Source organism: Dermacentor andersoni, chromosome 10 (assembly GCF_023375885.2).
Source record: "Dermacentor andersoni chromosome 10, qqDerAnde1_hic_scaffold, whole genome shotgun sequence".
Taxonomy (NCBI): domain Eukaryota; kingdom Metazoa; phylum Arthropoda; class Arachnida; order Ixodida; family Ixodidae; genus Dermacentor; species Dermacentor andersoni.
This window is the reverse complement of record NC_092823.1, coordinates 55,721,214-55,734,830: the sequence shown is the minus strand read 5'-3', so window position 1 is coordinate 55,734,830 and position 13,617 is coordinate 55,721,214. Positions and strand designations below refer to the sequence as shown.

Below are 13,617 nucleotides of genomic sequence, written 5' to 3'. Positions count from 1 at the left end.
GCAAAAACAGAAAGGATGCGTGCTTGCCGGCGATACTACGGCATGCGCGGAGTCCTTAGAAAAAAGCGGTCGATGCCGCAAAAGGATAGTCAAGCGCAGGTAATTGTGGAAGCAGGAATATAAGCGTAAATCGCAGGCGAAGGCACCGCTGGTGCCCCGAAAAAGCGAGTCTTCCTGCGGAAACATTGCACTGGCTGTCATAGCGAATGCTCCCTACAGTACAACATTGTTTTATTTTGTATATGTGGGAGAGCTTCGCGTCATATTGTGTGGCGGCCACTCGTTTTCCTTAATTTCGCTGCGCAGACCACAAAAAATATGATGTAATAAAACTTGCACATTATTCATTACAAAGCACAGCGGCAGAGCGCGAGCTTTACGTACTGTCTTCATAGGCAGTGGGTTAGAATGCGCATGGCGAACAGCAGCACACGCACCTGCTCAGTCATGACCTCGAAGGAAAGCTACGAGCGCTCCGGCACTGGCAAATGTAACGAACGCCCACGCACCGAAGCGAACAGCACGCGGCTCCAGCTTCTAGCAGATGCTGCCTCTAAACACTCTCCCGCACTACAGGCGAGCCGCTAAAGAAAGTCCTCTCGCAGGCGCACACGGTAGAACGAGAAATCAGACGCTCACAACGCGCGCTGGCGCAGCAGCGAACTACGCTTCCATCTGCCAGAGTCGCCGTGCATCGAATAACAAGAGGAAGGCGACGACAACGGCGAAGAGCGGTCGCAATCTGGGAAGCGACGTCGTTTCTCGGGCGGGCAAGGACGGAGGCGCCGGCTTCAATTTCGCCGCGCAGCTCGACACAGCGACGGACGCCGAAGAGTATTGCAGTGCGCCTAGACACGGCACAAAACGACAGCGAAATAACGAGAAGATGTATAAAGACACAGAGAAGATGCGATAAACAGGGTGAGGACGCGAAATACCGGAGAGATACAATGAACGAGCGCGCCACCGAGAACAAGAGTACGCCCGCCGAAAAGAGCGAGGGAAAGGCGGAGCTGGAAACTAAGGAAAGGAAAACAAAAGAACGGTGCAGGCGGCGGAGGTGTCACATGACCCAGCGACTCTGTGCACAGCAGCGCACGCCTGCGCACGGGAGGATTGCGTGGAAGGCGACGCGCCTCGAAGAAGGCGAAGCAAGGACATTTATTTGTTGTGATGGTTTGTCCGCGTCACCGGTCTACGTACAACCGGTGATCGTGAAGAAGCTGGATGTACGCGCCTCGAAGTTTGGCGCTTCGCACAAAATACTCTGCTCGGCTGTTGTCAGGGCAAATGCAAAACGTCACCACCCGCAGTCTCACGACGTAATCGCCCAGACTAACGGAAACGCACCGGACCTCCTGCCCAACACAATCATAATCTAACTCGCCGTAACCTTGCTTGTTCGTTAAATATTCTATTAGACAGACAGACAGACAGACAGACAGACAGAAAGACAGACAGAAAGACAGACAGAGACAGACAGAGACAGACAGAGACAGACAGAGACAGACAGAGACAGACAGACAGACAGACAGACAGACAGACAGACAGACAGACAGACAGACAGACAGACAGACAGACAGACAGACAGACAGCGTATACGCCTGACATAAGGCTCGAAAAGCCCACGTGTTGAAAACTGAACCCCCAGGGTCAGTATCGCTCGTATGCGCATGCACTGGCTAATCAAAAGCCTGTTCAATGAACCTTGAGAAGCTAATATGCACTCGCTGTGTATACTTTAGCTCCTTTGTTATCCCAGTCGTTGCACTGTTAACATGTTGAACTTTGAAAGAATTTGCCCGCTTTCGCTTCTGGAATAAAGTAAAGCACAAGAGCCCCAGCGACGCACAGTCCATTAATGTTAGTTGCTTACCGAAGTACGCAAGCGGAGGACGGGGATGCCACCGCAGGAGGATACTCTGGTAATAGATTGCGGGAGGAGAGTATGAATAGAAAACGGCAACTACACACATTATATATATATATATATATATACGCGCAAAGGAAGCGTCAATGCCACGAACTTGCGCCTTCCATTCGACCAGGGGCAACCAAAGATCAGTGAGGCATCGACGAAATCCGGAGGAAGAAAAGTTCTAGTAAAAGCGAAGAGAACACGGCTGACAAGTTGCAATGCGGCGTCTGATATTACAAAGACGTCGAGCATATGAAAATCGGGCCAAACTGAAAGCAAGAGAAGTGAAGATGGAGAAACATCTCGAAGCCTTCGGAAGAAACCAAGTTTGAGGATGTACCTAGGCAGAATACGTCGGCGGCGAGGAAGAAAAAAATTCGAAGGGAATAACGGATCAAGAGCAGACAAGACAACGCTCCAAGAGGATGAAATGGAATGAATAAAAAAAAATTGGGCGGGGGGCAGCCATTCTCTCCTCTGAAGGGGAGAGAAAGGACCTCGGAACTGTTACGCCACAGAAGTATGCAAAGAGGAAATGCCAGAAGAAAGATGAGAGGGGTTGCAAGCCTTATCACATCGTCGAAAGGAAAGAAGTCCCTCCAGAAATGAACAAAAGTAGAGACCGGGCAGAACACACAAAATCAAGGGAGGGGGAAAGAGTGACACGTTAGTGTTTGAGCTATACAAAATTACTAACACAAACACAGAAAGAAAAAGAATGATGTTCCAAACCAAGAAAATAAAGTAAAAGAACGTGGCCCGCGCCCCGTCGGATATGCGCGCTGGCTGTTTTGCGGTAAAGAGAGAGAGAGATAGAGAGAGAGAGAGAGAGAGAGAGAGAAACAACATCGATGGTTGAGAACAGTTGGGTGCAGTGGAGACGACGACGCGCGCCTAAAAGCGCGCTCGGATTAACGGACACGCAAGACGAACGTAAAAAGAACGCAGCCACAGCGCCGTCCTAGGAGAATTCCTTTCGAACCATTCACACAACGCGAAAGAAAGTGGCGACACGGTGCGGAGGAGGCAGCGCTAAACAGCGGCAGCATCGCAGAAGAACGCTCACAACGCGACCCGATGAACACGACGACGGTGGCCTGCTGTAGATGATTTTCTGTTTAGTACAAACGGATTCGGCAACTATAACGAAAGCCTACTGTAGCTGTATTTTAGGCGCGGTGTCTAGAGACGCGGGCGCATCGATTGCACTGAGAAACCCTCCGTGTGGAGTCGCCGCACACTGAGGTTGTGCTAGCGTTCGTCATCTCTGCTTCTAGTTTCTGTCCGTGCCACTTCGCCTTACAATCCAAGAGCACGCAGCGACTGGCTAGGTGTCTAAGCCGGCATCCAGCGATAGGCATGCGCACTTCGGTACTGATGGCAACGCTTCTGTCAGACATCCTATTTTTAGAAGGACCGTGGTAATCTGGGTTGTTGTGTCATCGACATCTTTATTAGTTTAATTTTATTTCGTCGTTGTTTCCCTTTTTCTTTTGTATTTCCCTATACACGTTCCCTGCTCTCTCGTGTTCATCGCGCGAGCAACGCTGATGCTGCGACGCTGTAGTGTCTTTTCATGATGTTGTTTGTGGCCTGGCTTTACCGCCAACCTGCACCCAAAACTAGCTGGCCCGCCTCCGCTATCCTTGTACAGGGCGGTCCACTGTTGAAGGGAACGCTCAAATTTTCAGCTCTCACTTTGCTCGCGCCCTATAGCTGCAAGTGGCTGCGGAAACAATGTCAGTGCATTGTAGAGGTGTACCGAAAGGAGTCGGAGCCGCCAACAACAACAGGTTATCTGCTGCGAATGTAAGCGATTGAAGTCCCGCGAGAGACGAACCTGCGGACATGCTCTGCGCTCGTGTTGCCTTTAACAGTGGACGCCACTCCTCTTCGGTGACAATTGCAGTGCACGGAACTAGGCTACGAAGACGGAGGTAAACGGCAGCCGGAAAGAAACAAAAAAACAAAACAAAAGGGAGTCGAGATACACTGAAAATTGTTCCTCCCTTTCCTCATTTTGCTTTTTCATCTCTCTATCACTTGCTGCGTTTTCTTTGCGAGGACAAAGGGAGGCGGACAGCACGGCACGCAGCCACACAAGCGTAGAGCAAGGCTGTACATTCTCGGCGTGAAGCTAGCCTGCTGGCATGCCGCTGAAGAATACCGCAAGAACACCGGCGATAAAGAAAAAAAAACGCAGGGAAAAAATCAGCAACATGCAGATATCAACAGTTCTCTTTTTCTTTCTCTTTTTTTGTCTGGAAGCAAGGGAGGCCATGAAAAGTAAAGAGAGAAGAGAAACGACAGAAGCGGCGGGAATACTCGTCTCCGGGCGTTCGCCTCAAAACCCGATATAGGGAAGACTGGGAAGAAGGGGATGGGAGCCGGGAATATTCTGTTCCCCAAAAGAACGGGGCGCGGTGGTCGAATGCATGAGGAGAGAAAGGAATAATAAATCTCGCTCGTAGTACATGACAGAATGGCCGCGTCGCAGGGAGGGAGAGAGCGAAGAAGTGTGGCCCGTGGAAAGTGGGCTACGCATTAAAAAAAAAGAAAGGAAACAAGGAAATAAAAGGGAAACAGAAAGTTCGCGGCACTTGGATTTCGCTGCGCTACCCGCCCAGGAATGTAAGGCGAAGTGAAGGAACTACTCGAAAGAGGAAAGACGAACAGTAAGAACATAATAAACCTTGCGACAGTTAGCCTTTTTCAATCTGCTAAGGAGCCGTTGCGCATGCAAACGACCGGAAATACAATAGAGAATGCCCCAACAGCGTCACGTAACTGAGGATCAAGCACCCAAGTATAGCTGTGGCAGTTTGTGCACGGTCGCAACGAAAGAGACGTCACGTTTTAGACGCCAGGTGTTTAGATAAGCAATACCTATTTATAGAAGGCAGGAAAGGCTGATCGCCTACTTGATTGGGTTCGATGTCTCGCAGCAACAGCCGACGTAGGAAATACAGATAATCAATTCATTTATTGACTGATAAGAGTCGACGCCACGGACAAACAACCGGGATAAGACGAGCGATGCCGTTGAGCGATATGCGGATATCTTTTTGACAGCAAGAGATTATTTGGGTGCACAGGAGCACAACTTAGTGCATCGTCACTTCTGCCTTCCTCGCCATCGATAAACAGCAGCCACCGTTGACAACCATACCGGCAACCTCAGCAGGGAGAAGTCATGTAGCTACCGAGCAGCCGCGGCGGTTAAAAGAAGAACAAAACGGTGCCGACGTTACGATTCGAGATTTTTTTTTTTTATATTCGCTTCACCGAAACAACACGTTTTGGAACATGACGTTCCCATGTACGTTCAGCGTCACACTGGAAGAAGCGTAGGGACGGAATTATCGAGGCAGTCACGTTAGAAGCCAATAACAAATTTGCTCAATTTTCGAGGAAGACTCGAAGACAAGCACAGGCGAATGTGGAAAACGAGAAGAAATGAAAAAAAAAGGGGGGGGGGGGTCTAGTACTCGCAAGAACGGGGAAGATCAACCGCCAGTTGACGAACGCCCGCGCAAGAACGCTTGGAGAGAAAAGAGGCCGCCGCAAATGACAGGAAGTGGTGTCACGAACCGTTACTGACCAAAGCAACAACAACAACAAAAAATAAGTTATCGCGCCCGGATGGAAAAAGAAAGTTCAGAGACGCTCATCAAGCATATAAAAGGCAGAAGAGACAAAGGGGGAAAAAAGCAGAGTGGAACGCAAAGACGGGAAAATAGCAAGCACGCTAACGTATACCCAGCGACCCCCTAGCTGTCTCCTTTCTCAGTTATACTTTTCTCCTCCTTCAGTGGGAACTGCGCTCTTCGGGGACGGCGGGCAGAAAGCGAAGCACCATTGCCACCAGATATCCAACAACCAAGAGTTTCCGATGAAGGAAGGCCCAACGGAAGAACACTGGGACAACCACACAGTGATTTTCTCCGCGCCTTCCGGTTGGTCGTAGTCACGGGCTGCTGCGCCTGGCTATATGTTGCCGGAAAGGAGACTCGGATATCGCCGAGCAAACGGTGCGCACTTCCCGAGACCCGTCCGCCTCTATACAGAGAGAGAGAGAGAGAGAGAGAGAGAAAGAGGAGCAACCGAAAGAAGGAAAAGAAGGAAACAAAAGAAGCGCGGAAGGAACTGTACTCCACCTCGCACACTCTGTGCACTGCAGGAAAAGCTACCGAATCGGCTAAGCCCGCCGGAGGATCGGTAACGAGCACCGCGGCTACGTGTCTAAAGACAAATTAGGGGCGCGGTCCCAGCGTGCGCCACTAATCATTGCGTTCGCCCAGCACAGAGGAATTAGCTAGCGCCGGACAATGGGCGAGCATCCTTCTTTCGGTTCACGACGCCGGACGGTGGGCCGACTCTCCAAGCGGGCATTGCTGCACTGCATGGAACTCGCGAGATGGAAGCGTATAGGGCAGCCGGCAGGATGAGATTCCAAATGGATCGGCGACGACGATGCCATCGCGCTACTAAACAATGCTCCGAGAAGCGCGGCTCCGCGAGACGTGATCGAGACGCGCGAGCAAGAGACCGTAAGAGACCATTAGCACCGGGGGCAACTTGACACGGCGGAAACGACTGCGCGTCGTTCTGTTGATATTGGCGATACGTACGATTCCGAAGTAAAGGAAGATTGCCGACTGCTCTCGCGTAACCATGTTGTTACAGCAAGTACGCTGGTAACAGGCTCGCGGCCCGATTGAAAGCGCGCTTCGCGTGAACCCAGAGTTCTCGACGAAGGGACGCACGATGTAAGTGTAGACCGAGCCTTAGGTCTCTGTGCGCGAATGAACCTCTACGATATGGTTCCACATGGTACTGAACGAGCTACTTATTAATCAGCTCAGCAGCGCCAACAATGCCCCAAATTGTGCCAAAGTAAAATGGTCTACAAGTACCGCGGGGTGGCTGGACTGAGGTGCTGGAAGAACTACAAACAAAAACACGTCTTTACAATCATCACTTATTATTATTATTATTATTATTATTATTAACCCCATAAAATTGTCCTACCAGATATTCGTATTATTAGCATTGGCAACCAATGCCAATGGCCATCGATTTGGCCTAATGGCGCAATCCCACCAGTTCACAGTTCGCCATGTCAAAATTTTCCATAACGGCCGAGGGCTCTGACAATTGACCTATTAAGTGCCATGTGTGAGTCCGGTTTCAAGCAGTGGCCAAATGAAGCGACCTTAATCAGGTTGAACAGGTTCTCACAGGAATGAGCATGCGTTCTTAAAGCTATGCAGAGTATGGCTAAGGTAGATGCAAACGTTCTCGAACTTAAGACTACTACAGGTTTCTGAATAGTCTAAAAAGGCACATCAAAGTATTATGTCTCACAATGAAGGTCACAGTGACCTGTCTGTGGCCGTGTTAGTGAAGAGTCTAGCGCGACAAAAGCGGACCCGACGCAATATTTCACACGATGCACCTGAAAAAAAAAAAAAAAAAGGAAAGAACTACCGCAGCCCACAACGACTCGCAAGCCATGAAGTCGAACACACACAACACACACACTGTCGCACTTCGCGCAGGTGTCCTCGTCGGAACAGGTGGCCACTTGCAACGACACTAATACAGCGTCCACGAGTCGATCCTCCTCGAAGCCGCCTCGAGAGTTGCTGTCGGTCGGGGCCACCAAACAATGAACGACGCCCAGCGACGGAACAGACGACACCCCGCAGAGCTGCCCGCCCCGACCCACCTGCGCAGCCTGCGGCAGGCAAGCTTCCCACAGTTGTGTGCAGCAGCAGACTGCAGCTCTGCAAGCAACTTGGTACTATAATACTACCATTGAGGTGAGCATGCGCTATCTTGCCTACAGCTGTCGGCGAATAATTTCCAGGCTCAAATAAGCTCGGGGGAGGGGTATTATGTAACTGTCCACCTAGCGGACATGACCACTTCGTGTACAGTTGAAGCTCTGATTGGCTGGGCTGGGGTACGCGTGAGTACAGGCACCCCCCGCCAATGAGCCCTTCAGCAGCGGCTGAAACGTGTGTATATGTCCATTAGGTGGGCATTTACAAAAAAGCTCGCTGATGTATATTCTATTTCAATTGATGTCTATGAGACGGTAAGGCGGCGCGGCGCAACAGATTCACAACCGAAGCTTTTCTTTCGAGCTAATAATTCCGGTCACTCTACAAACGCGAAGCCAAATCTTTCTTTCCCGGAAAACTAAAGAGGTTGCGATGACTCCGGTCGCAGAAAATATCACGCATAATTTCTCCTTATTTTTTTTAGAATTTTCAATGGATCAAATAACTGGTACGCGAAAAGCAACAGATGCGAAAAGGTTTAAATGCACCGAGATTCAACGCGCACATCTTCTTCCACCGTGCCCTAGGGAAAGCAGAACGAAAAGCGGGCTTCCGAACTCGTATGCAGCCACACTGCACGCAACTGAGCGCGTTATCTATAGGTCGCGATACAGGAGGCCGTGCGTGAGCAGACGACGAAAATACGATAACAAACGAAGCGGAACACGTCGTCGCTGCGGAGGCAACGCCGCGGCAAGTCGGACCACACGCTGCGTCGCGACCCTTAGCGACGCGCACGTCGCGAGCGCTCTTACAACCTCGAGCAGCACCTGACCACAGCGACTCCATTGTTCTTCCCGGCGATGCGCGCGAACAATGCGATGACAGAGCACTCAAGACACGCAGGGCAAGGCGCGTGCCAAACGGCGGGGGCCAGCGGCTGACGCGACCTGCGCACGCATGGGGCACAGACGTCTAAACTGAGCGCGCGCGTGTGTGTGTGTGCATATCCGAACACGTGTGTTTGTACGTGTGCGCGCGTTATGTTCGTGTGTACGTGCGCGCGTGATATACGTGTAGTGTGCGTGCTTGCGCGTGCCCCCGCTTGTACCGAAGCAAATCTCTCTCTACCCCACACGACTTTGCCACGAACCTAGTTACTGGCTTCATTGTGGTTCTAAGGCGCTATAGATGGCGTCACATTGTCGTCTGTCGTTAGCCAGTCGTAACCGGGACCGGTGTAACGTCGAGATTGTTATCGCTCGATTCTGTTCCTTCTCTTTTATCGTCCGCCGCTGACAGCCGGCCGATCCCAGTGATAAACGTTACGCGGAGAGCCGCTAACCACTGACGAGGCGCGGCAAGGAATATAATCGGCATAGAACCGTTACACTTTACCGGCCTCGTTGAGCGAACATGAAGATCTTGTCTAACGAGCACTGTGGTATCGTCCGCAATCAGCAGCTATACATTTCTTTTGTCGTCGAGTGTAGGGTTGACTTGCGCAGTTTAGCCTCTCACATCAACAGACGGGCTATAACACGCCGTAGTGAACGGCTTCGGAGGAGCTTTGACCACTTTGGGTTCTGATACGTGCAGGAAATACTCAGTAAACTAACTTCATTTACTTTCTTTTTTCACTGCGCCGCCTACGGATTGCGGCCGGAGAGGAGAGGGGTAGAAAGCGCTACATTTAATTCCCTGCAGGAGAACGCCATAGTCACACAGCCGCGAAGCAGGCCACCGACGGAACAAAAAGATAAGGAAAGGAAAAAAGTAAAAGGCTTAACCAGTGGTGCGCGCACAATGTTTATACGCCATAATTCACGCAACTGCGAAGTTATCGTTAGCAGTTAACGTTATGCATTACCTATATGAAGAAGCAACAACGCACTTTATTTATCGGCATAGCGGCAACCCTCGACGCTGTGTGTATTCCTTCTCCCGAGCACAGGAAACGAACGGCACGCGAAAGAAACCCCGAGATTTCAGTTCTCGGCGTGCAGCTTATTGAAACAAGAACCGAAGTTTCACAACAGGTATGATTAATGGCGCCCGCACGCAGTTCTACCGGCCGAAGCTCACAAACAAAATTGCCCCCGGGCGACGCAAGCGGTCCTTGTGTAAACAAACTCTGCCGAGCCACTGGCCGGACTGAGGGAGAAATTTCGAATCCTGTGTTCGCGGCAGGAAACGTTACACAGCAGTTGTCGCTGCGTCAATTCTCCCTTCTTTATGAACGTAGCTACGCATGGAAGCCTCGAAAGGCTAAGTTATGAAATGAGGACTATACCCGAAATGACGAACTGTGGCGTAACATGCACGGCTGATCCGGTATAAAACCCTTTTCACGATTCGCAGGAGCGCTTCTCCGCAGTGCACATTTGCATAACTAATGGCGGAACCGGTCACCGTTCAAAACGAAGAAAGAGCGCTAGGCGATCACGCTGTGTCTTTGCGCGAGGTTTCATCTCGAGAGCCACGTCTACATTTTGCCCACGTCATAATGCAAGCAAACGGTGCTTGCTTGTCGCGCAGGAAAGCAAGCTTTAACCACTACGAAAGTGGTCTATGACACGCGCTTTGTTAGAATGACGAAATATGCATTTAAGAAAGTGAATAAATAATGTATGTTGCGGTGTCCATCGAGCAAAAGTAGTCCGTTTGGATTAAAGACAGTAATATCTAAGGTAAAGGTTGGCCCAGCGAATGTAAACAGCAGACTTTTGAAATATTAGTGCCGCACAAGGTAAAGAAGAGCCAGAACGACGTGTAATGAATACTAGATACCTTCCAGCTTTCCCGAATGTATCGTGTATTGTAGAAATTTAGGCTCGTCATGCGACTTTGCGAATGTACAATCAAGTTAAAAAGAAAAGAAAAAAGAAAAATATTGTGTTGGCGAAAAGGAATGGGCAGCACAAGATTGCAAAATGCGCGCACAAAAATGTAGTGATTGCACACTTGTGCCGGCCTTATTGCCTCCGAGATCGGGCGGGGGCGTATACGGCCCCATCTCGCACGTAAATGCCTCCGGCAAGATTATTCAGACATGTTCCTAGTAAATTCAATACGTTTCTTTTCGGCCTCTGCTGTTCGTAACTTTCCGCTAAATAAAGTGTGCCTGTACCTTACGAAAGAAAGGTACACAGAAATTTTTCAACTTGTATCTTCTCCGCTTTCTTCCGTTATCCGTGACGCTGTGGCTCAGCGCCTGGTGATCGCGATCACTTTCGATCCACGAGAGGAGACGGCCGCGCATTGCATGATGGAGGGGGTAAAAAAATATATTTAAACACTTGACCTGAAGAAACCATGATCTGATTATGAGACATGCGGTATAGTGCGGGACGCCGTATCTATTTCGACCACCTGGGGTTGTTTACCGCGCCCCCAAATCTAAGTACACGCAGGCTTTTGCATCCACCCCACCCCCCTCCAGCTTCGATATGCAGCCGCCATGGCCGGTATCCACCCGGCAATCCGGAGTTCTGCATCGAAACGGCCAAGCCACTTGGCTTCCAAAGGGCGCGGTGTGACGGAACAGAGGTGCACATCGAGTCGGTTCGGCGACGAAGCGTAAAAGCGGGCAAACACTCACCGTTTCTGTTTTCGCTGTCAGCCGGTTTCATCTGTATCGGATGATGCATCTGGAATGAGAGACAAGGCACACAATGAGCGTCAGCCGAAGCACTACGGAACTCTCTTAATTTATCTAGACACACAAGTCGCAAGAGCTATTCACAGCATAGTTGTACACGTATTTACCACGAACGCAAAAAAAGAAAAGAGAAAGAAGATACTACCGCGGTTATGAGAAACAACAACGCAGTCAAGAACAGTAAGCACCATAGCAAACACCGGATAGCTTGAGGTATGTCGATTCCGTCGTAGCTTATGACATCGATCACCATTTACAACGTTTAATTTGCCGTTACTCCCGCAGTTTATGCTGGAATATAACTTAAAAATATGTTACGCGACCGACACAACATTCGCTATTATTTGAAGCAAACAGCAGCGTCGCCACCTTTTCACATTTCCAGGCGCACAACATAAACAGACCAACTGCTTCGAACACATTTTTTTTTTTGCGACTCTCGTGGCGTATACAACACTTATTAAGCGCGCATGCGCAAGTGACGCTAGTGGGTGAGCACGCATGAGATCCTTTCAGGCGGCGCGCGTTTTGCTATGCCAGCGATAAGCACTACTTAGCGAAGTGTCGTGCTTCACAGCGTCACACATACAAACCGTGCTTCACCCTCTGGCCGCTAACGGCTACAACTGCTGCGATTACCGCATGCGTCTGTCACCGCGTTACAAGCCTCGTAGGCTAGAATAAAACGGTCGTTCTAACAGTAACGTATAAGTATAACGCATGAATAACACATAAGGAAACCAGAGGCAAAATATTTTCAACGCAAATATTAACCCTTAGCATTATGACGAACGGACACGGATCAGAAAAACAAACGATAGAAAAAAAAGGACACCTAGAACGATTAGGAACTCTCTCAAAACCCTTTATATGGCCGTCAATCAGGTTACTAGCTTAAGCAATAAATGGAGAATGCCTTTCCCTCGAACTTGACGCCAAATCAAAGAGTCGGTGCGTCATTGCGACGTCACGGAAGTAAAAGTGTTTTCGTGCATCAAAGTCGTATCTGTGGAGAAAAAGAAAAATTTGCAAACTAACTGGGTTGTGTCTCTGACTCCTTAGTAAGGCAATGTAATCTCTCGTTATCAATAAACAGCCGTCCTGTCACGTGCACACGCTGTCTAAAACCTATGACGTCACGGAGAGCGCTAGAGCGCGAACTTCGAGATGGCGTCGCCAGCAGTGGTTCCTTTTGGCGTTCTAATGGTGTGCCAGGGAACCACTCACGACAAGATGTCCATTGGCAATAAAAATGTGGAATTCAATAATTCAACTTTCTCTTACGAAAGTCGTTACAGAAGTTTCACTGCGTTTCTGCAGACTTTCTGTAGCATCCAATGAGCCTCCTCCTGAAATACAATTGAACGTCGTGACTTATTTTTCTTTGTGAAAGGGCAAACTCTACTAATCTCACTTGTGTCCGTCGAGCGTTAAGGCTACGCTTCGTAAGCTTCTATTGATTATACGCGCGTACGCTAACCCGACACACCTTGAGCTAATGCTTCGGAGACAACCGATTGCTGCTTTCGACGCATTACTGGCTCCACTGCTCCCGGTCGAACGGGGGAAGAAAAAGAGAAAATCGGGAAAGAGCACAGCTAGAAGGCTAGGGCAAGTGTTCATTGGAGCGCATGGAAGAACAAGTAAGCCAACAGAGAGAGAGAGAGAGAGAGAGAGAGAGAGAGAGAGAGAGAGAGCTAGTGGCGCGCCCCGGAACAAACCCACGGCCCTGGGAGACGAAACTCGCGCCGGCTCGCCGGGCACTCAAATACCCCGGCCGCCGTTAGACACTGGGCAGAGAGCAAGCAGCAGTAAACAACCACGCTGCTCGTCGGAGCACAGACACACACGCACACAGGGGAGACGAGCCTCTCCTCGAACACAAAGGATATTCTCGGGTCAATGTTTACGAACGTGCTCCGGTACGCTTGGCTGGACTTAAAAAGGCGCGCGCGAGCGGCGCCGATCGTTCGGTTCTCCTCGGGAGTGGCGGTCGGATGCACGAGCCCTGGAAGAACCGAGCCTGCCATGCTTCGCGAGGCGGGCGAGTGACGAGAGTCAGAAGCACAAACATCGGAAATCGCACGACCTACACTCGAGGAAAAAATAATAAAAGAACAAGTACGTTCTATAGCATAAAGAACGAGAGGAGAAAGGGGGTAAAGTAGGGAAGTTAATCAGAAGGGAAAATCCAGTTTGCAACATAACACTGGGGAAAGGGGAAGGTAAGGAGATCGGGAAGCAGAGAG

At 50.0% G+C, this 13,617-nt stretch overlaps 1 protein-coding gene across 12 annotated transcripts in view; it reads right to left on the bottom strand.

The window, feature by feature from the left end:
• LOC126543780 (CUGBP Elav-like family member 1-A) overlaps window positions 1–13,617 on the bottom strand; it is a 575,682-nt gene that overhangs the window by 161,594 nt on the left and 400,471 nt on the right. For all 12 annotated transcript variants that reach the window (XM_055062366.2, XM_055062365.2, XM_055062364.2 and 9 more), the window contains one exon: window positions 11,309–11,357. In XM_055062366.2, the coding sequence (XP_054918341.1) occupies window positions 11,309–11,357 (49 nt within the window). The remainder of the gene's footprint in view (window positions 1–11,308; window positions 11,358–13,617) is intronic.